The 23608-nt window shown below is 37.6% G+C and overlaps 1 protein-coding gene across 10 annotated transcripts; it reads left to right on the top strand.

Annotated features, from left to right (window-relative positions):
- The first annotated feature begins 1773 nt into the window (after positions 1-1773).
- Positions 1774-23004, top strand: LOC100806966 (arginine/serine-rich coiled-coil protein 2). Of its 10 annotated transcripts, none has more exons than XM_006575124.4 (8): positions 1774-1976; positions 2259-2314; positions 2468-2610; positions 5720-6565; positions 6656-6793; positions 7272-7363; positions 22396-22464; positions 22593-23004. In XM_006575124.4, the coding sequence occupies exons 3-8, from the start codon at positions 2475-2477 to the stop codon at positions 22626-22628; spliced, it is 1317 nt and encodes a 438-aa protein (XP_006575187.1). In that variant the 5' UTR covers positions 1774-1976; positions 2259-2314; positions 2468-2474; the 3' UTR covers positions 22629-23004. The 10 variants fall into 10 exon arrangements, with proteins under 10 accessions (XP_006575187.1, XP_014623222.1, XP_006575186.1 ...); XM_014767736.3 differs by having other exon boundaries at positions 22560-23004; XM_006575123.4 differs by having other exon boundaries at positions 1775-1976; positions 22587-23004.
- The last annotated feature ends 604 nt before the right edge of the window (positions 23005-23608 follow it).

Here is a 23608-nt window from a genome sequence, read left to right as displayed (position 1 = left end):
AAACTTCTTAAGTAAGTCAATACGGTACTCATATTGGTTGATAACAATACCACTTTCTAAATGTTTTATTTAGAGTCCTAGGAAGTAGGATAATTCCCCCATCATGGACATTTCAAACTCTCCCTACATGGTCTTAGCAAACTCTTTGCACAAGACATCATTAATAGCTCCAAAAATAATGTCATCAACATAAATTTGAACTAGTAAGATATCTTTTTTAGTTTTCTTAATGAACAAGGTAGTGTCAACCTTACCTCTTTCAAATTTTTGTTCAAGTAAGAAATTACTTATTCTTTCATACCAAGACATAAGGGCTTGCTTAAGTCCCTAAAGTGCTTTCTTTAGTTTGTATACATGATTAGGAAAGTCATAATCAATAAATCCAAGGGGTTGAGAAACATAGACTTCCTCTTTTATGTATCCATTTAAAAATGCACTTTTGACATCCATTGGAAAAAAACTTAACATCCATTAAGGAAGTTAAAGCTAGAAGAAATCTTATGGTCTCAAGTCTTGCAACAGAAGCATGTTTCATCATAATCAATGCCTTATTCTTGGCTATAAACTTTGGCTACTAAATGAGCTTTGTGTTTTGGTTATGAAACCAGTTTCATCAATTTTGTTTCTAAATACTCATTTAGTTCCCGTTACTTATTAAGCATTAGTTCTTGGAACAAAATCCCAAACTTCTTTTCTTTTAAATTGGTTCAATTTTTCTTGCTTTGCCAACTACCAATGTTCATCAAGTAAAGCTTCTTCAATAGATTTTGGCTCTACTTGGGATACAAAAGCCACATATCTAAAATTTTCAAAAAAGCTATGAGTGGTTACCCATTTGTTTATATCACTATTATGTTGTCAAGTGATAAGTCCCTAGAGGTTCTCCATTCTTTGGGTAGCTTCTTAAGGTTGTGTATAAAATTTTAACTTTTTTCTAATAAAGGTTGGGTCATAGAGATCAACTAATGACCCATTGGTTCAACCATTGACCGAGTGACCAAATGCCTTGACCATATCAATCATCAATTCGATTTTGAAAATTATGGGTGGTGGTGGGATGAAATAGTGACAACAATGGTGACAATAACGATGGAGGAGGCGATGAAATGGTGGTGATGGTGGTGAGAGTAGCATTGGAATGATGGTGGTGATGATGTGATGGCGACGCTGACAGTGGTAGTGCCGATAACTATGGTGGAATGATGGTGGTGGTGGAGTGAAATAGTGATAACGACAACAACAACACGATGGAGACAACAAAATAGTGGTGATGGTGGCACTAGAGGCAATGGTGAGGGCAGGGCGGGGAAAGTGGTGGTGGTGATGGTGATAATGATGGTTAAAATGTATTTTTTAAAACTAAAATCAAATTTATATAACCTTTTTTCTTGGTTTTGATAATAATTGTAAAATATTTTTGAAATTGAGTTAAAAATCAATTAAGATCTATTTTTACTGAGTGCGTTTTGTTTTAAAAATTACATATCGAAAATCATAAACTAACCATCATCATGAAGGGACCTTAGTTTATTAATTATTATATTAATAGTTATTATATTAAAATATATTTGATGTTGTTCCACAAATAAAATTATTAAAATTTATCTAAATCATTTAATATTTATTATAATAATATTAAATTGATGCATTAAATTAAACCTACAAATTTTATTTTGGTGGAAATTTAACCTGTAGAATGCATGAATTAAAATATTAACCAGGTATGGTTAAAAATTAAAAAATATCATTTTTGGGGGTGAAATATCTATCGCCGCTCAGGTCTCTTCTTTCCGATTTTTTCTCTTTTTATTTTAAAGGCGCAACGCTCTTCTTCATTCAAACGAACTGAAACGACATATTGCAGAATCAATCAAGGGTTTCGTGGCTTCCTGCGCATCTATTCATTCTCTCTGCTTTCAATTACAAGCACCAAAATTCCGACGAATCAGTCATCTTCCGAAACCTCGCAGTAGCTGGTTCCGTTTCTTTCTCTTTACGTTTTTCTGACCATGAAATTTGATGCTTGCCTTGTTTACATTTAATCTTTGGATTATATTTATTTTTTCTTCGTTTGCTTGATTACTTAGGAAAACCCAGAGAACTGAAGCGATTAACTCTTTCATTTTATTTAAAAAATTCGAAGCGGTGCTGAATTTCTGGATTGTTTTTCTTAATTTGAATCTTTCATTTTTGCTATTCAAAAGCTAACAGTTCCATTTATTTATATGTATTTTAATTTTGCTGTGTTGTTGAAATAGTGAAGCCGAAAAATTGATACCCTCGATGTCAGTAGGACTAGCCCTTGGTTGAAGAGGTTGGCATTAATTTATTTACGAGTCTGTTTAATAGGCACTGTAACTGCTAGCTAGACCCCTAATTTCTGTCTATTTCTGAAATTTTGCACTAGTCTTTTGCCTTGTCTTTTTGCACTAGTCTTTTCTTACCGACTGTGTTTGTGCAATTACAGGCTTAGCATGATGGATTCAAACTCACCGTTTCTGCCTCATTGCAATTCTGATACAAAAAATGCATTTCGCAAGCCTTCTGGTGATGCAGCTAATAGGAATTATCGGCGTCGGTCACCTGTTGAAGGATCACCCTCACCTGATGGTTGGGATCTTTTAAGCTGTTGATCTTATTTCTTTTTAAAGTTACAATGGTATTTGATGCTTATTTGCAACCAATATTGGTAATTTGGCATTTGAAACTTAATATATGGTGTTCATTCTTGGTACTTATTGTGATGGAAATTAGATAGGTGGTACTTTTAATATCTTTTATCACTGACCAAATTATCTAATTTATGGGAATACTAGACTGTTGGATAGCTGCCTTAATTGTGGCCAGTCACCCTTAGCCTGCCTTAGCTGTGGCCTCTTTGGGAGCTGATGCCTTAATTGCAGTCTCAAGGGTGCTAATTTAGTCCCACATTGGCTAGAGATATGAATCTAATAGAGCTTATAAAGCTTGGGCAGTCCTCTCCTTACAAACCGATTTTGTGGGGTTGAGTTATGCACTTATGCCCTAAGACTAATTTCTAAGATAGACTCAAGGTTGATTCACTGTGTTTTCTGACTTGACAGCAGTTCCCTATGCATCTTAGAAAACTGATACTGTGTTGTATGATTGTTATTAGCATAAGAGGGGAATGGGGTTTCTGTTTAGAAAATTTTAAAACACTTGCGCTATTTTAATTGACTAATAGCTTATGTATTCTATTTCTTTTTCCTATCTATGTGGTCAGTGTTTTTGGAGAATATTTTAGCTGGTATGCCATGAATTTTAATTCCCCTATAGATGGAATAGTTTTTTCTCTTATTAAGGTAGGGATACACAGTTATACACTCAATTGTTAGAATGTATGTTTAGAAATTAGAAGCATAAATCCTAACAGGAATTATGCACTTGTAATCTTATATGATGTTGTGGCATGAGTTATAGTTCTAAATTTGAAGGACCGAACTTCATTTATTCTTAATTGGAAATCTGATTTTTAGTCTTCTTGGGGGTGTTTGTTTCGTCGACTAAATTATATTCTTGGGAATGATATTTATGGGAGTGATGCTCTTGGGAATATTATTCCCGTTAAAGACGTTTGGCAACCACTTATAATTCCTTGGAATATTTTTAAATTTATTTCAATTAAAATAAAAATATTAAAAAGAAAAAGATAGAAGAAAGGGAAAGTGGAAAGTCATGTTAGAAAATAACTTCCATTTCCATGAGAATATAAGATTCCCACCCTTTTTACATGGGAGTAGAAAGAGGGGAAACATGTGTAATATGGATTCTTGTAATAAATAATGCCTGAGAATATTTTTTTTTAACTTGTACCAAACATGGGAATGTTACATTTCCAGGCTCACACTCCCGGGAATAATTTTGTAAAACTTGAAATAAAAGCACCCTAAGTATGGTTGAATAGAAATTTTTGTAATTAGTTTTGTTAGCCAGAAATTGTGATTAGACTAATTTTTAAAAAGATACTTATATTATCCATTTGGTTTAGCCTATAATTTTTATATTTTCTCTACAAGTAAATTGGAATGGTACTACATCTGCATGTTCTTGCATATTTTAAATGTTGTAGGATAGGAATGATTAGGTAATCCAGTACAAAGTAGTTAATAGTTTCTCAGCTATTGTGCGCCACCATTTTTTTTTTTTTTTTGATCAGCCAAAAATATAATATATTCATTAATGAGTACCAGAGGTACTATAACAGTACATACTTTTTAAAAATGCAATTCGTAGCTGACTCACTAGCAGACCTAGTGATTACACAAACTGATAAATACTACAATCAGGTAATAAAACAGAACTGTGCGCCACCATGGTTTGTGGGGCTGTGTTTCACCATTGTGGCATGTAGATTGGAATGCCACAATGGCTCTCAGTCATGTCTCAAATAGCAATGCCACATTTCTGGCTAGAAACCATTGTTACTGGCCCAAATCCATTCTCCATCTGGCTGTAACAACTTATTTTGATATTTTCTTTTTTTGCCCTTGGATGAAGAATCTGTCCCGCTGAGTTGAACCTGAAGTCTTGTTACCAGCCTTTACTCCTTTGGTCCTTTTCATATTTGGTTCAGATCCCATCCTAAATTTTGGAGCCATATTTCTTTTATCCTTTCTGTTTTGGGTGCAATTTGTTTTTTCTTTATATCTTTTTTTTGGAGTAGTGGTGGTGGTAGTGATAATGATGTGATCAGTGTTGTTAAATGGCGGCCATGGCGGCGCCATGGCGGTTTTCCGTGGCGGATTTTCGAAAAAACGCCAACCCTTTTATCCTTTGGCGGTTTTCCGTGGCGGATATTATCTGCACCAAATCCTACTTGTGGCATTTTGCTCCCTCATGGGCAAACTTGCAAAACAAATTGATCTTCCTAATTTCCCTCTTCCAAAACTACCCTCAAACGTAATCCTCAAGGTATGTTGGCTTCACCACCTTCCTCTTGCTCCTGGTCTCTTCTCCCTTCTGCACCCTTGCTGTTGGTGCTTCCTCTGTTAGCTGCATTTTCGTATCACTAGTTGTGTGACCTGACATGCTCTGTGTGCCCAACCTGCTGTGCAAGAATTGCACAATATGGCTCTGAATTGCAATTCCTCCAATATAGAAGCGATTCACATGATTCAGCAAATGATTCAAGGTCAAAAGCCATTGTGATATGTATCGAACTGAAGATTTTGTATCAAATCAGGATACAGTGGTTCCTATTGTCTCTTTTATCTTATTGTTTTTGTTTTTTCTTCTGAAAAGCCAAATTTTCTTCTATTTTCATAGTCACATAAAGGTTTACTATTCATATTGGTTAATTTTTTTAGTGCGTGTTTGGAGTTTGGACACGCCAAAATGCATATATACTAATAAAATCACATTAATTACCTTCAGTTCCGTAGAAGCTGTGAATCTTTGTTTTGTTAAACACACAACGTATGAAGATGTGAAAGCAAACATGTTGTTACTAGTTCTTGTCTTATATGCATTGAATACCATTCATTGCACATTATGGCATTGCTTATTGTTTTTCAAAAAGTTTGCTTTTGGGTATGCACTAATATCAGTGTCCCTCTGCTGCGATAAGAATCTCTATGAAAGTGTTTTGCATAATATGACCCTGCAATACTGATCTTAGTGTTACAAAATTCAATGCTAAGCTATTCTACTTATGACGTAAGGTTTGAATAAATAAATTTATGCCCTTCTTTATTTGCAGCTAGTCCTAGGCATGGACATAGCTCAAGTCCAAATCTAGTGAGAGAAAATTCTGCAAGAGTCTCTCACCATTCTAGGAAGTATGATGACAGGGAACAAGACCAACAGTATGGAAGAAATCACTATGGCAGAAGCAGTGACTCTCTTAGACATTCTGATAGACAGTCATTCAAGAGTTCCTATGGTCACTCTCGGCATGATAAGTATGCAAATGAAGACAGATATCGTGAGAAGCTATTGTCTCGTTCTGGACATGAGACAAGGGATGATCATATGAGAGATGAGAGTGATAGCAGGTCAAAAAACTACCAGCGCAGTGTGGAAAAGTATTCACATGACAAATATGACAGGTCTGATCATAGAAGCAAAGAAAAACGTAGAGAAACATACTTGGAGCATCAGAAATATAAAGATATGGATTCTTCATATGATAAATCTGCATCTAGCAAGAGGCATGCACTGTATGATGAGGTGGAGAGGGAGGGGCATTCAAGGGACTGGGATGGTCGAAATGAAAGAAGAGATTCCCGCAGAAGTTCAGGGGACTACAGAAGTGACCAGGCAGTCTGTTATTCAGAGTCAAGGAACCAAAGAGATGAATCAGGTCCCCAAAGAGACTGTGGTAAATCTAGTTTAAAAGAAGGTTATAAGAGTGAACAGAAGGAGTCAAATGATCAAAACCTTCCATGGGAAGAGAAAAGAAAACATGATGATACTGAGACTGGGAAGGGTAAAGACTGGAAAACTAGACAAGCAAGCGAGCAGTGTGGTATTGAAGACAAAGAATCTTCTGGAAAGAAACTAAAGTTGTTTGATCTTGACAAGGATGACAATTATAGAAAAGATGGTATCTTTTACATATTTTTTGTACTGATGGTTGATATGATTTGTACCATTATTGGTGATTATTGTATTACTTCGTTTTCATGTATTGAAGCAGATGAAAGTAAGACTTCAAGTTCAAAGCTTTCTCACGAGAGCAAGGCAGATGTAAGGGCTGCCAAGACCAGTGGCTTTGATGGTGACAATGACCTAGATGCTGCGAAAGTTGCAGCCATGAGAGCTGCTGAATTGGGTATACTACTTATCCTGAAATTTTTGGGTTATGAACATATGTTCAGTTTTCTATGATTGATTGGATTCTGATAGATTGGAGGTTCACGATTTTAATTTTAACATTTACTGAAGGTGAATTGATGTGGGTTTGGATGTATGCCGTGGGTTTGGTTTTTTCTTTCTCCTAATAATTTGTGTTTCCAAGTCTTCAACTTTTAAGAAAAATGATTTTAGCCAAGCATCTAGACTTTGATACATGAGAATTCTCCTAATAATTTGCGTTTCCAAGTCCTCAACTTTTAAGAAAAATGATTTTAGTGAAGCATCTAGACTTTGATACATGAGAATTCTCCTAATGATTTGTGTTTCCAAGTTTTCAACTTTTAAGAAAATGATTTTAGCCAAGCATCTAGAACTTGATAGATGAGAATGAAATAGGAACTTAATTGTAGATGACAAGCAAATTGTATTCATCTGGAAATTTTGGTGCATGACAGTTAATAGGAACTTAGTTGGGGCTGGTTGCTTGACTACTGACCAAAAGAAGAAACTGTTGTGGGGTGGCAAAAGGAGTACACCTACTGAAGAGGTATTTTATATTTTTCTTTTTTTGGCTGCGTTCTTACCTTTGCATATGGTATAAAAGAGTAATTTTTTTTCTTGGAGATTGATACTTAATGATTGACCATGAAGTTGAAATGGACTATGTTAGTGTTGTAAAAATTTAAGGAGCTACATTGTGAAGGGTTTGAGATAGAAAATATCTGAGTGAGTTGTGTTAACCCCCAACACTCAGCTGTCTCTTTTATAATGTGAAAGTAGCTTATAGAGGAAGCACAAGAGGAAAAGTCTACAGCTAAGACAGCTTTATACAGCTGTCCAACACATAATAAAATAACTATTCTAACACTCCCCCTCAAGCTAAAGCTTACTAAGCTTCAGATTGTTACAAGAAAATAATTTCTTCCCAACATAACATAAATACTTGGTGATTTGTTGGTCATGGGTTCGAATCCGGAAACAGCCTCCTTGCATATGCAAGGGTAAGGTTGCGTACAATATCCCTCCCCCATACCTTCGCATAGCGAAGAGCCTCTGGGCAATGGGGTACGAAGTTTTTATAACATAAATACTTGAAATCCACTAAATGGCAATATTTTGAAGACAACTCAGGGATCTTTGTGAAGTCAGGGAATATTGCTAGAAAGGGAGAGTTGGAATATCCATCAGCCTCAGAAAATTCAAAGCAAGTTCTGACATTCTTAGAACCAAGATTTGGAAGCTTAACAATATTTTGAAGACAACTTAGGGATCATGGTGAAGTCGGGGAATATTGCTAGAAAGAGAGAGCTGGAATACCCATCAGCCTTAGAAAATTCAAAGCAAGTTCCGACTTTCTTAAAAGCAAGATTTGGAAGCTTTTAAACCAATAGTGGAGATCCAATAGGGGGCTTCAGAAGAAAAGAACAACAGAAATGGAATCTATAGGTGAAAAGATGCTAGAAAAGTTAAACAGTGACAACTCCGGCAGTGGTGGCTGACAACATGGTCAGGCTCGCCAGAAGAAGATGAGCACAATGGTGGCAGTGGGTCTGCTGAATCTCATCGGAGAGAAGTAGATCTGACAAAAAAGGAAGGAGATGACCGGGGGAGATAGGTGAGAGGCGCATATGATGGTGGGATCGTCGGCCATAAACATCTTCGAGAAAAGATAAACATAAGAGGGCTAGCCAGATCTGAAATTCGCCAGAAAAGTTGTCGAAGACTAGGACAGCAGCGCCAATGACAGTGGTCGGCAGCAGACACTGACTGAAGCCTAGCACGGCAGCTGGCAGCGAACCACAAGCAGAGCGGGATTGACCTGCTCTGATATCAACCTTGGAAAAATTTAAGGAGCTACATTGTGAAGGGTTTGAGATAGAAAATATCTGAAATAGAGTTGTGTTAACCCTCAACACCCAGCTGTCTCTTTTATAATGTGAAAGTAGCTTACAAAGGAAACACGAGGAAAAGTCTACAGCTAAGACAACTTTATACAGCTGACATAATAAAATAACTATTCTAGCAAGTGTAATTCACATTTCTAGGCTTCTTTTTCTTTGGAAATAGTGCTTTACAATTTAGATAGTTAATGGTTCTGCAATACACTTTGAATTTATTGTGTAGGAATACTGATAGGAACCTGGTTTTTTAGAAGAAACAGAGCTATGCTCCCAGCTAAGGAAGATTTCCCTTAACCCCAAGCTAATGTTGAACTATCCAGCAATCGAGAAAGATCCTTCTCTACTACCCGATTCTCTCTTTTCTAACATAATAAATGATTTCCTTCCCTCTTTCTCTCTCATCTAACCCAGGCTATAGGATTTCTTGGGCCTTCGGGAATATACCAACACGGGCTTGTGCGTACTAGTCCTAACCTTAGTAACTACCAGGTCAACAACTCCATCTTTGTATTGGGTTACTTGGGCTTCGGTACTTATCAATACCACCCTTCTGAGGAGCTGCCTTGTCCTCAATGCAAAAAGCTGGGAATTGGTATCAATGATCTAGATGCGACAAATGTTGTGGCTGAGAAGGACTAAATTTAAATGTTGCTAAAGAAAACCAATACACACTTTCACAGCAATGGTGTCTGAAAAGTTGATGGGGCATTTATGAGGACGAAAGGCATGACTAGGTACACATAATAACCTCCATGAGTCTGAAAGGAAATTTTATATTTATCTTTAACTTGGATTTGATGAAAACCAGACTTGTGGTCTATTTGGATGAAATACTAAGCTCCGTGTAACTCATCCAACATCTAATGAATCGTCAAAATTGGGTCCTTATCTAGAATGGTAACTTTGCTGTGGGCTATATAATCCACACATATGCCATGTACTATCCTTAACTGGAATTATTTGACTAGAAAATGGACTAGTATTATGTTTAATATGTCTTGTGTTCAATAGATCACGAACTGATTGTTCTCTCATTCATCTTTGTGGCAAAAGGATACTGATATGATCTCACATTCACTGGATTTTCTCCTGCTTGTAATACTATTTGCACGATCGTGGTCTCTTATGAGAAGCAAACCTCTTGGCCTTCGAAAGATCTGTTGAAAGTCCTGAAAAATCAATTCAAATTTCTGTAACTGTTGCTCTTGGAGTTTGTTTTACTCTACTGCTTATGTCGAATGTGAAATTTCTTCAATGTCACACTCAAGTGTCTACAAAACTTGTTGCAAGGCTGTAATTCGTGGTTGTCCCCCCAATGTTGCATCCCTTGAGGGTAACAACTTGATCATTTTAATTAAAACACATAATTTTCTTCTTCCAATTTGTCTTAGTTTCGTGCAAAGCTTCTAGCCATTCCATTCCCAAAATAAGATCAAGACCACCCAAGTTAAGCATATACGCATCTACCTTGAATTTCACCTTGCCAACTTGAATTGTCAAATCTTCACATTTTCCTTGCAAGAACCGTTTACTGCCATCTACCTTAAATCTTCACGTTGCCGACTTGAACTGTCAAATTCCCTTGCTTTTCTAACAAGGTGCCCTAAAGAAGCCCCATTGTCATTGAGGAGAAGACTTGAAAATCCCCCTAGATATTGTTTTTTGTCACAACAAACCATCTCCCTTCTTGGTAAATGTTGTGAAGAAGGTACTGTGGTTTTCAAGTTTCTTCTTGGCTTCTTCAGGTTTCGTAGCATTAGGAAGGAAAGGTTCATTATAGTCATGGAGTTTGCCAAGATAGGTGCACATCGGGCCATTAAACCATTGTGGAGCAAAAGGGTCATGAACTCTTGGCACAATGCATAGAGGTGCTGAGTGTCATTAGTGTAGAGAGAGCTCTTGCTTCTTAACAAATCAATTCTCACATAGCATGAGGGTGAAAAATCAGTTTGATAGAATGGTGAATGGTGGATTTGATGACTGCACAATTGGGCGTCAATCTTTTGCCACTTAGCACGTTCAGCTTCTGGTACAGAATCAAACAGTAGAAGTAAGGTGGTCTTTGTACCCTAGACCACTAATCCAAAGGAGAATGTCGGAAGCCCATGTAGAGTAATTGGAATCGTCCAACTTGTCCATGGAGTGTTATTGAATTTGTATACAAACTGTCTTGGATGACCACACAAAGCCTTTATTTACAAGGGGTTTTGAAAAAGATTTCACAATCCATTTTAACCAATGGTCAAGTAGTATTAGTCAAGGTTTTTGTATCAGTAGAGGCTAGAATAGTATGCAGGGCAACATATGTATATTTAATTTATTCCTTACTTTGGTTCTCCTTTAGACTAGGACTGTCTGACTGTGGAACCAGCAGTAAGGTCTAATATATATGTATATCAGTACCTCTGGTACTGCATTTTATCTATCTAATATATTATCTTTGTCGATAAAAAAAAAAGCCTTTATTTATAATGAGCAAATGGGATCAATATTGATTACATTGGATGAATCTAATAATGGGAGTAATAAGGAATAAATCCCTAATTTCTATCTATAATAATAAATAAGAGAATGTTAAGTAATCTAACACTCCCCCTCAAGCTGGAGCATATATGTGATATGAACCAAGCTTGTTACAAATGTGGTAAACCTATTAGAAAGGAAAGGCGGTTCTAGCCGTGTGGTCGTGCTGAATAAATGATGGCTCGACACCAGTCAATGGAGGCCCACAGTTTTGACGGGTACGGTTCACCTGTGAAAAGAGCACGCATTGAAAGCGTGAGATGCATGTGCATAGGGGCACGTGTGGCAGCAGATGGTGGTGCGGTTGCGGCATCTGGGTCATCAAAGACAGGCATCGATAGTTGTAGGTAGGCATCGACGAAAGGGCGTTGGGAAGGCTGCCAAACAAGGGCAGAGGCACAATGCAGTTCTGTTCACTGTGATAAGGGCTTGTGCAACTAAAAGACATGTGTGAGAACGCATAGGTGGTTCTTCAAAATGCCGTCAATGGTGCAGCATAGATCAGCAGAAAGAAGATCCACGGGTTATTCACTAGAAAGGTCATGGAGCTTCGGCCGTGGCCATTGCTAGTGGACAGAAAAGCTTAAACTAGTTATTGAAAAGAAATGGCGAGCGAAGGGCCCACCGAGGACAATGGGTCCCCGGTGAGACACGACTTTTGTGATACCTCACCCAAAAATAAGAACAATCTGCTCTAATACCATATTGAATTTGTATAGAAACTGTGTGCCTTGGACGAGCACACAAAGCCTTTATTTATAAGGAGAAAATAAGATCAATATTGATTACATAGGATCAATCTAATAATGAGAGTAATAAGGAATAAATCCCTAATTGCTATCTAATAATAAATAAGAGAATATTATGTAATCTAACAAGTGTGAAGTTTGAAAGTAGGGCCTCAAGTTTAGATGTTTTAGTGGCTCCGGAAGATGCAATCAGACACACGAACAGAACCTGCAACAACAAAGAACGATAAGGCGGAAGTCTAGATTACAAAGGGGGTGCAAGCACTGCAACTCTGATTGCCCCCAAACTCCAGGGATTGGGTCGCTAGGAGGGGGCGTCGTTGGCGTGAAAAATGCTGCCTGAACAGAGACTACACGTGCTGACAGTGCACGTCTAAGCATGTCTGTTTGGCGTGTGGAAAAAACACGCATAAGGCCGTGCCTGTGACCGGAAAAGGACGCCATCAACGGCGTTCTTTAGATTGGCAAACACTGATCCTTACGATGGTTTCGGTGCCAGAAAAGTTGTTGGATGGCGGGTGGTTCGTCGGAAATGTCTTAAGGGATAGTGGCGACAAACAGAAATTCGAACTGGAGACATAAAGCTCATGGTTCGCGGAAAATTTTTTCTTTGGGGACATTGGGTCCTCTGGGCAAGCACGTTTTTAGAGGTTGCCTTTCTAAGAGGCTCTAGATACCTTGTAGAAAGGCAGAAAACACCATGTGTCTAGAGACCTCTCAGATGCCAGTTTATATAGTATTATTGTATTGATTACAAATAAATAGAGGAGATAACATTTCGTCTAAATCAAAGATACAGTTTCCATATAACATTAAAAGGAAAGATTATTGCTTGATATTCAACAGCCTCTATGTAGATAAACTACTGGTCATTGGCAGCAATGCAACAGAAATTGATAAGTTTAAAAGGAGAATAATGTTGTAGTTTGAGATGACAAATTTTGGATTACTGTCCTATTTTTTGGGGATGGAATTTGTCACTACAAATGATGGAATTTTCATGCATCAAAGGAGGTATGCAATTGAAATATTGAAAAGATTTCACATGCTGGATTGTAATTCTTCCCAAACACCGGTTGATTATAGTACAAAGTTAAAGAAGGAAATGACAATGTAGTTGATGTAACCTTGTACAAATTGTTGGTTCATTGAGATTTTGTGCAGCTGCAAACCTGACATAACTTATGGAGTGGGTTTGATTAGCTGATTTATGGATCATCCAAGGCTTTTTCACTTGCTTGCAACTATGAGGATATTGAGATGTGTGAAAGGCACTTTGGGCTATAAGTTGTTTTCAAACCATGGCAGAAATGTGACTGGTGAAGTATTTGGCTACTGATTAAGATTATTGTGGTGATAAAAGTGACAGAAAAAGTACAGCAGGGTATGTGTTGGAGCTCTTGGTGGTGTTCTAAGGAGGAGTCAATGGTGGCATTGTCCTCATGTGAGGCTGGATACATTGTAACTTCAATGGGAGCTTGTCAAGGCTTGTGGTTTGAGGATTTGATGTCAAAATCGAAGATTAGAAGAGGAGACTATGAAGATGCTAATAGACAACAAGTCAGTCAACTTTGGTTAAACATCCTGTTGCTCATGAAGCTAGAGTTGAAATACCCTATTACTAATGAATAGGTGACTGATATTTTAACAAAGCCTCTTAAGATTGTCTGGTTCAAGTTGAATAGTATTAGAGTATGTACTTGTACAACTGTGAAAATAGTTTTGTAAAATGATTTTAAGGGCTGTTAGCTTCTGCTAACAGCACCCCTCTAGAGTTAGATAGCAGATTATATGTTTGTAAGGGCTGTTAACTTCGACTAACTGCTCCTCACTAGGATTAGGAAATCAGAGTCTGTTAGTGTTGTAACTAACTCTAACTAACTTTTCAGATCACAATAATAGCAGTTACACTTTTCTCTAGTTTTCTCTCATTTCTTTTCTTAGTTTATCGAGTATGGTATCTAGAGCCTTTTTTCGTAATCATTGCCCCTTTGCAAGTTCTAGATCAGTGCTTTCATGGCTTCTGCTCCTTCGAACCTCGTTTCTTAGTCGTTCCCAAACTCCATTGCTGAAAAACTTGATGACTTAAACTATCTTCACTGACGTTAAAATGTAGAACTAGTTATTAAATCACACAAGTTACAACGTTTCGTCGTCAATCCCATCGTTCCACCTCTCTATCTCACGAAGGACGATCGAATTTCTGATCATGTGAACCCTGACTATGAAACTTGGGAGGTTCAAGATCAAACGCCCCTTGTTTGGCTTCAATCTACACTTTCAAAATCCGTACTATTGTGCGCTCTTGGCTCTAATCATTCCTATCAAGTTTGGGAGAAGATTCATGAGTACTTTAGCCTCCATACAAAGTCTCGTGCTCGACAACTTTGCACTGCGATGCGCGCAGTTACACTTGACGGAAAATCGATTGATGAGTACTTGCGCAAAATCAAAGGATATGTTAATGAACTTGCAGGCGTCAGAGTGCCTGTTCGTCACGAGGAGTATGTTGATGCGCTTCTTGAAGGACTGTCGTCAGATTAGACGTTGATAATCTCTGTAATCGAGAGTAAGAAGTGCACTCCATCCGTCACAGAGATAGAAGCTTTACTCTTATGGTCACGAAACTCGTCTTATGTGCTACAACAGAGATGCACAAGTGATAAGCTTTGCGTCCTTTGATTACACTCAAGGCTATTTGCAACAAAAACTTGTATAAAACTGGTGATTCTGATGGTTCTCGAAGTTCATATGGCCGTGGTGGTGGTCGTGGTGATTCCAGTGTCAAATTTGTCTTAAATATGGACATACTGCCAATGTTTTCCATTTTAGGTCTGATATGAATTTTCAGTCCATGAGTCTCTCACCTTCTTTGATCCTACCACATTCCAACTCATTCCTTACTCCACTAGTTCAGCCAGAGCCTTCAATACCTGGGTTAATCCCAATTCCAAACCTGTTGTTCCAGTTCCCAACCAACCCAGTGCTATACTCAAATTTCTCCTCTCATGGGAATGGTCCTGCTGGCTCTACGTGGATTCCAGACTCTGGAGCCAATTTTCATGTGACTGGTGACTCAGAGAATATTAAACAATTCCCTCATTTTGATGGACCTGATTAGATTTTCATAGGCAATGGTTAATGTTTAAATATCTCTAATACTGGTTCCTCATCCTTTGTGTTCCCTAATGATGTTGGCATAACATTTAAACTTCACAAATTATTACATGTTCCTTCAATTTCGAAAAATTTGTTAAGTGCGAGTCAATTTGTCAAAGATAACTTTGTTTTCTTTGAATTTCATCCTCACTTATGTCTTGCGAAATCTTAGGAGACCAACAAGGTTCTTCTTCAAGGAGTTGTTGGTGCTGATGGACCTTACTCCTTTCATAATCTCAAGTTTCAAGCCAACTCTCCTCTGCTGTTGTCTAGCTCAACCTCTGTTTCAAATACTGACTTCCCTAGTTCAGCTGCTACTGTTAATAATAATTCTAGTGTAGTTTCCAATTCTGTTGTTTCTTCTTCTAGTATTGCTAATCTCTGGCATGCTAAGTTAGGCCACCCTAATGGTCATGTAATGAAAATCATCTTCACTGATTGTAACATTTCTCCATCGAATAAAAATTTCACAGGTTTCTGTTCTTCTTGCTGTATGGGCAAATCTCATAGATTACCATCTCACAATTCTGTTTCTGTTTACTCCCCTTTAGAGCTTATTTTTACAAATTTGTGGGGACCTTCTCATGTCACTTCATATGCTGGTCATAAATATTATGTGTCCTTTATTGATGCCTTCTCTAGGTACAACTGGATATGCTGGTCTTTAGTGAATCTTGAAACAAGGCTTTCTTTGTTGAAGCAATCTTGAATTATTCTTGAAGCAAATGCTTATCATTTGAAGCAGCCTTGTTAGATTTTTCTTTGACATCATCAAAATTATGTATGCATACATTCACATCAAATACTGACTTCCCTAGTTCAGCTGCTACTGTTAATAATAATTCTAGTGTAGTTTCCAATTCTGTTGTTTCTTCTTCTAGTATTGCTAATCTCTGGCATGCTAGGTTAGGCCACCCTAATGGTCATGTAATGAAAATCATCTTCACTCATTGTAACATTTCTCCATCGAATAAAAATTTCACAGGTTTTTGTTCTTCCTGCTGTATGGGCAAATCTCATAGATTACCATATCACAATTCTGTTTCTGTTTACTCCCCTTTAGAGCTTAATTTTACAAATTTGTGGGGACCTTCTCATGTCACTTCATATGCTGGTCATAAATATTATGTGTCCTTTATTGATGCCTTCTCTAGGTACAACTGGATATTTCCTATTAAGTCCAAGGCTGAAATTATTTCTGTTTTTCAAGCTTTCAAGTCTATGGTTGAACTGCAGCTTAATACCAAAATCAAGAGTATTCAATCTGATTGGGCGGGTGAATACAAACCTTTCTATACTCTTCTAGCCTCCTATGGCATCTTTCACAGACTAATCAGCCCCCACACTCATCGCCAAAATGGTGTGGTTGAAAGAAAACACGGACATATAGTTGACTTGGGCCTCACATTGTTGCATCATGCCTCTTTACCCTTTCAGTTTTGGGATTATGCCTTCACTACAGTTGTCTATCTGATTAACAGGCTTCCCACTGCTTCCCTCAACTTTGCTGTCCCTTTTGTTACCTTGTTTAATAAGGATCCTGATTATCATTTTCTTAAAACCTTTGGCTGTGCCTGTTTTCCTTTACTTAGACCATACCATACACACAAACTGAATTTTCGATCTCAGGAATGCTTATTTTTGGGGTATTCCTCTTCCTACAAATGTTACAAATGTTTGTCCTCATCTGGCAGAATTTACATTTCCAAAGATGTTTTGTTTAATGAATTAAGGTTTTCCTATTTTGATCTGTTTCCCTCTTCCTCTAAACCCATTAAAAATCTTGATTCCTACTTCAGTCTCAATCCCAACCTTTCTCTACCTTTTGCTACTTCTACGCCTCAGTCCTCTCAAATGTCACCCTCTAATTCAGCCTTTGTTCCTCTTGTTCCCCCTGGTTTTTCTCCTATACCAGCTCATTCCCCCGTCACCTCTATGTATGTGCCTCATCCATCCCCTTCCTTTGAACCTATCTCTATTCAGCCTCAAGTTACAGAGTCTACTACCCCTGGTGCATCCACTTCAGAGTCTGTTTCAGCACCTAGTTCTATACCAGTGAATACACACCCTATGCAAAGAAGGTCTAAATTTGGAATTCACAATCCTAAACTACATCCTTCTTTATTTCTTACCCATTTTGAACCTAAAACCGTGAAACAAGTGCTAGAAAATACAGATTGGCCTGCTGCTATGCAGCAAGAGTATGATGCCTTTTTGAAGAATAAAACTTGGGACTTAGTTCCCTTTCCTCCTAATAGACAAACCATTGGTTGTAAATGGGTTTTCAGGGTAAAGGAAAATGCTGATGGTTCTATTAACAGGTTCAAAGCAAGATTGGTAGCCAAGGGATTTCATCAGATTCATGGTTTTGATTGTCATGAGACATTTTCTTCTGTGATCAAGCCTGTCACTATTCGAATTGTTCTCACTCTTGCTCTGTACCGTGGGTGGCAATTGATTTAGCTTGATGTGAATAATGCTTTCCTGAATGGGTCTCTTGAAGAGTCTGTTTTTATGATACAACCTCCTAGTTTTGAAGTTGCAGATAAGTCTTTAGTCTGCAAGCTCAACAAAACTCTCTATGGCTTGAAACAGGCCCCAAGGCAATGGTTTGACAGGCTGAAATCTACACTGTTGCAGTTTGATTTTGTTGGGAGCAAGAGTGATTCCTCCCTATTTATCTATTGGCAACAAATGCATATTGTTTACCTTCTAGTCTATGTGGATGATATAATCCTCACAGGTAGCTTGACCTCTAATTCAGCAGCTCACAAACAAACTACACATTGCATTCTCTCTCAAGCAACTTGGTCATTTGGATTATTTCTTGGGTCTGGAGATCAAGTACCTATCCAATAATTCTATCCTGATGACTCAAAGTAAATACATTCGTGACTTACTTCTCAAAACTCACATGGCTGAGGCTCATTCTATTTCTTCTCCCATGGTCTTCAACTGCAAGTTATCTCGATATGGTGTTGATGTTTTTCATGATCCAACTCTATATAGATCTGTGGTTGGTGCATTACAATATGCTACCCTTAATAGACTCGAAATCAGCTTTGCTGTCAATAAAGTTTGTCAATTTATGGCTGCCCCTCTAGACTCTCACTGGGCAGTGGTGAAAAGAATCTGAAGATATCTCAAGGGCACTTTTTTTCATGGCCTACTTCTATTACAAAGCCCTTGGTTATTCGTGCATTCTGTGATGCTGACTGGGCATCAGATGTGGATGACAAGCACTCCACCTCAAGGGAAATTATATTTCTTGGTCCAAACTTAATATCTTGGTGGTCTTTGAAACAAAAAGTTATTGTCAGGTCCAGTACTGAAGCTGAATATCGCAACATAGCTCAAACTTTCACTGAGTTAACTTGCATTCATGCTCTACTAATAGAATTACAAGTTCCATTCACTACTGTGATCTTTTGTGATAATCAGATTGCTGTTTCTATTACTCACATCTCTGTATTTCACAGTCCTACAAAACACATGGAAATTGATGTCTTCTTCGTAAGAGAAAAGATTCTGGCCAAGCAGCTCTCTATTGTTCATATTCCAGCTCTGGATCAGTGGGCTGATGTACTAACAAAGCCTCTTTCTGTGTCAAGATTTCAAGTTCTTAGAAGGCAAACTCAATGTGAAGAGTGTTTCTTCTGAAAACTCTTTCCCTTGAGTTTGAGGGGGGGGTATTAGAGTATGTACTTGTACAACTGTCAAAACAGTTTTGTAAAATGATTGTAAGGGCTGTTAGCTTTTGCTAACAACACCCCTCTAGTGTTAGTTAGATAGCAGATTATATGTTTGTAAGGGCTGTTAGCTTCGACTAACTGCACCTCACTAGGATTAGGAAATCAGAGTCCGTTAGTGTTAGTTTAGAGGGGAAGAGGTCTATATATATCTCTGTTGTAACCAACTCTAACAAACTTTTCAGATCACAATAATAACGTTACACTTTTCTCTAGTTTTTTCTCATTTCTCTTCTCAGTTTATCAAATAGAGACATGATATAAGTGCAATCTATTACTAATCTAAATTAAGGGGGAGAGTTGCAGATAATTCAGTTAGTGATTATATGTTAGGTAGTTAGTGGGTTGTTAATTAACTACTTGTAACTTAGTACTATAAATATGGATGCCCAATGTGATACACAAAAATGAGAAATAAAAATTCAGATTCAATACCCATCTCTCCCTTTTCTTCTGTGTTGTGAGTGTGTATTCTAACATTGGGTTTGACAATCTGGACAATTTTCAAATTGCATGTCAAGCTGAAATGGTATAGTAATTTTATCACTTTCAATTGTAGTCTCCCAACTCTCCGCTCTCATCAATGACAACATCTCTTCTCAACACTATCATTTTACTAATAGGGTTGTATAGTTTGTATGCACCAATTGAATATGAATACCCTAGAGATACCACTGGCTCTCCCTTATCATCCAACTTCTTTTTTTCTTTCATTTGGTGCATGTCTAAAGCAAAGACAACCAGATACTTAAAGCTGACTTACTCGAGTTTTCTTCCTGTTAGGAGTCACATAATATATGTTCTTAGTCGGACTTTTATTTAGAACATAGGCTGTTGTAAATACAACTTCACTTACGTTTAAGCATACATATAACCATGTTCATCAAGGTTCTATTCCTCCTTTCAGCCTTTCCATGATGTTGAGGTGTATCATAGCAGTAACTTAATGTATTAATCCATCCTTATCCCTATAGGAGTGAAAATCATTTGAGGTGTATTCACCACCCTCATGTTTTAAGAGGACTTTGATGGATCGACCACACTGCTTCTCCACCATTGCATTGAACCTTCTAAACACCTCAAATGCTTTTCCTTTTCTTTTAATCAAATATACCCATTAGCTTCCTAGTAAGGTCAGGAAAGGAAATGAAATAGTGATTACCTCCAAGTGAAATTGACTCCATTTGGACCACACATATTTGGGTAGACCATTTCGAGTGGTGCTTTTGTTGCTAGAATACTTGAATGTTGCTCTAGGGTCAAGTTTACTTTGATTTGGTTCCTGGGTATGCACCAAAACAATACATCCAAACATTAGGTAAAGTGCATGAGAGTTATTATTTGGGAAAGTTGTGAAAACATCAAAAGGAATTTTGATGTTCAAAACTTTGCTAGGCATTCTATTGATAAAAAAATGTTTCTGTTAAGTTTTGTGCCATGCTTTGAAGTAGCAAGTTTTGCAGAACTTCAAGTTTATGCTTAATTTTTCTTTCAGCCACTCCGTTTGTTATAGAATGTCAACAGAAGAGCTTTGATGAATGATCCTAACATAATATAGAGAATTCTAGAATGTTATAGATGAAGGTACAGTGAGCAACAGTGCAGTAGGCTACAATTATAGAGGTGCTACATCTGTTTTCCATCTGTTGAGAATTAGAAATATTTAATATATAGATTTGATTAGGATCTGATTTAGGGGAAACTTAATCTCTAATTATGTGTAATTATTACTATCAATCTATATAAATGAGCATCCGCTGTGTACTCTGACCCACAGTTTCCAGACAAATATCCCTCTGTTTTCTCTCATTTTCCTGGTATCCAGAGCCTGCCTGAGGGATAATGAAAATCATGCTCCACCGGGCCAACTCGTGGCACCTTTTCTGGCAAACTTCTTTCACTGTTTCCGCGTTCCGGTGGACCTCTCTACTTGTTGCCCTTCTTTCAACAACCTATTTCCACATTCCAGTGAACCTTTTATGCTCGTCACACTTATTCCAGCGACCTGTTTCTGCAACTCTGGAGACCTTTCCAGCAACCATTGCCACCGCTGCTGTTGCACTCCAGCGACTTTTCCAGCTGATGAACCCACCAGCAGCAGCCCTGTCCACCGATCTACATGGTGCTGCTCATGGCATTGCAAACGGACATCAAACATGCCCTCACACACGTGTGTTCCTTGCACCAAACAGTTGTTGTGCTGATCTTATTTCTGGCACGTGACAACACGTCTGACCACTGTTTCAGCAGTGCTTTTTGTGTGGTTAATCATGGTGTACCCCCAAAGACTCATGAAGAGGTGGAGTTAATTCTTGAAGACAGATGATGCTAATTCTTGAGGACACATGATGTAATCCTTCCTCGAATCATGGTGTACCCCCAAAGACTAGCCTATCAAAGTACCAGTATTTCAAGTACCAATCCTAATCAGGCACTCCTGGACTATCTTCTTTTAACCACATGTCCAAAAAAATATTAGGACCCTACTCATTTAACATTAGGAGCCCCACAAAAATTTGGAAGAGGGAGTATTATTAGGAGTCATGATAAAGATGTTGCCATGTATGTGGCTGAAAGTTTAGTGTGTTATAGAAGTTTCCAATTTCAAGATATTAATTTAACACACACGAGTACGGTGTGGTGTCCTTTTCTCTCCCTTGCATATTGTGTATTCTTGGTTATCATTTCAGCATGCTCCTCTTAAATTTTGGAGATACTTGACAATATGGTATAGTTGTTAGCAACTTTTGAGGTCGCATAGATTCATGTTTTCTATACATTAACAAGTCTTCTTCAGTTGTGCACGTGATGTCAACCAACCTTCATCAATTTTGTCCACATGCTTTATTGTGAACGTTGAACTAGGTAAGCTCAGGCCCAGTGAGGGTAAAGTTGGTACCTATTTGAGCTACATGGATTCACTTAAGTTGAAACATTAAGTGCATGTTTGGTTAGGAAAAATTGAGGAAAAAATGGGAGTTTTTTTTCCTTCGTTTCAGAAACTCCCAGAAAACTGAAAAAATTAGTAATTTTTCCAAAATAAACTGAAACTGAACTAAACATGATTTTAGTCTGACTTAAGCTGCAATGATCTTCAATTGAATGGGATCCCTTGCGACAATTGTCTAATCTCTTGTTAACGAATGCAAGTGTTTCTTGTTAATTTATGCTAGAGGTTGATTTGTTGGTATAAGTCGTCCTATAGCATTGACCTGAAAAGTTGTCTGCCTATCTTTATTGTATATATAAAATAAAAGATTGTACATATTGCTAAAAAATGTATCTTTGGTCGAGGTTGCATGTAATAAGTGGAAGAGTAGTGGTATCCTAGGGGATGATGTATCTCTGAATGACCTCTCCCTGAGGTCGCAGGATTTGTTAGTGTTCCTGTTTTATGACATGAGAAATAGCATAGATACACATTTATTTTTGCATTTCCTACATCTTGCTACTAACAATGCAATTGCTGCTTAATAATGCTCTTGCCAAATATTGTAGTCTGGCCATCGTTGGGATACAGCTATGTTTTCTGATCGTGAGAGGCAAGAAAAATTCAACAAACTCATGGTAAGTTTTGATTGAGCCGCTGCTTTATTCTGACCCAATAATTACATGAAGGGATTTTTACTTGTATTTTTGAATGACTCACTCCACCATTGTAGTTTCTTCACAAACTAACTCAGTTTGAGTCTGAGGTTGTGCTCGTGCCTATGGCAAATTGTAGGGTATGAGAGGCGAAACAAAAGTGGAGCAGAATTTCAACAACCAAAGTAGTAATGACAGTCTCCGTGCTGAGAAGGAGAAGGAACTTCAGATGGACCTAGAGAAACAATACACTGCAGGCCTTCGACGAAGAGATGGCCGTACAGTTGGCTTAGGGCTTTAAACATTCTCACTTCTGAAAAGTTACATCCTTTGACATTTATGAGTCAAATATCACCCCATGTTTAGGGAGGAGCTTTTCGCTTGTTTGCTGTAGACATGTTTGGGAGTTCATGAATCTTAGGCGCATCACCACTTGGCATCTGGTGGGAGTTCCTGATTTAGACAGGACATGTTATTTCTATGGAATTTCTCGTGATAATATCTAAATTTTTGTTCTCCATATGAAATTGGTTTAGGTAATTTGGTTTTCTTAAAACCTGATTTGATAAACCAACCATTAGGAATGCGTTAATTTTTTCCTTACGCCACCTAAATCCAATGTATTTATTAAACTGCACAGAGATTAGTCTCAAGTAACTAGGGATGGGTAAAAGGGTCCAGGTCCTTAGACTGGCCTGCGGTCCGCCTGGATTATAGACCAATTTTTTTTAAACGGTCCATGGTTGTCATATTTTTGGATCTGCCCTGATTAACCCGTGGACTATGCGGGTTTGGCCTGTGGAATCCGCAGGTTACCCGCAGTCCGCATTAGGTTTGATTTGTGTGACCCTGATTCAATTATATTAGGTTTGATTTTTTTTTTCACTTTAACTTTCCTTTTAAAATAATAGATAAAGAAATATATCAGATAAGATAAAGATTTAAAGATAAAAATAAGAGATTTAAATTAAAAGATGATAAAGATAAAAAAGGATAAGATAAGAAAAATAAAAGATATCAGAAATGAAAGATTAAGATAAAAAAAGATAAGTGATAATATGCTAAAAATCTTCCTTTTTGATATTTTCTCGATCTTTTTTCTTTTAATCTATCCTTTTCATATTTG

The sequence above is a fragment of the Glycine max genome, chromosome 2 (genome assembly GCF_000004515.6).
Source record: "Glycine max cultivar Williams 82 chromosome 2, Glycine_max_v4.0, whole genome shotgun sequence".
NCBI classification, from domain to species: Eukaryota; Viridiplantae; Streptophyta; class Magnoliopsida; order Fabales; family Fabaceae; genus Glycine; species Glycine max.
This window is presented reverse-complemented; position numbering and strand designations above follow the sequence as displayed.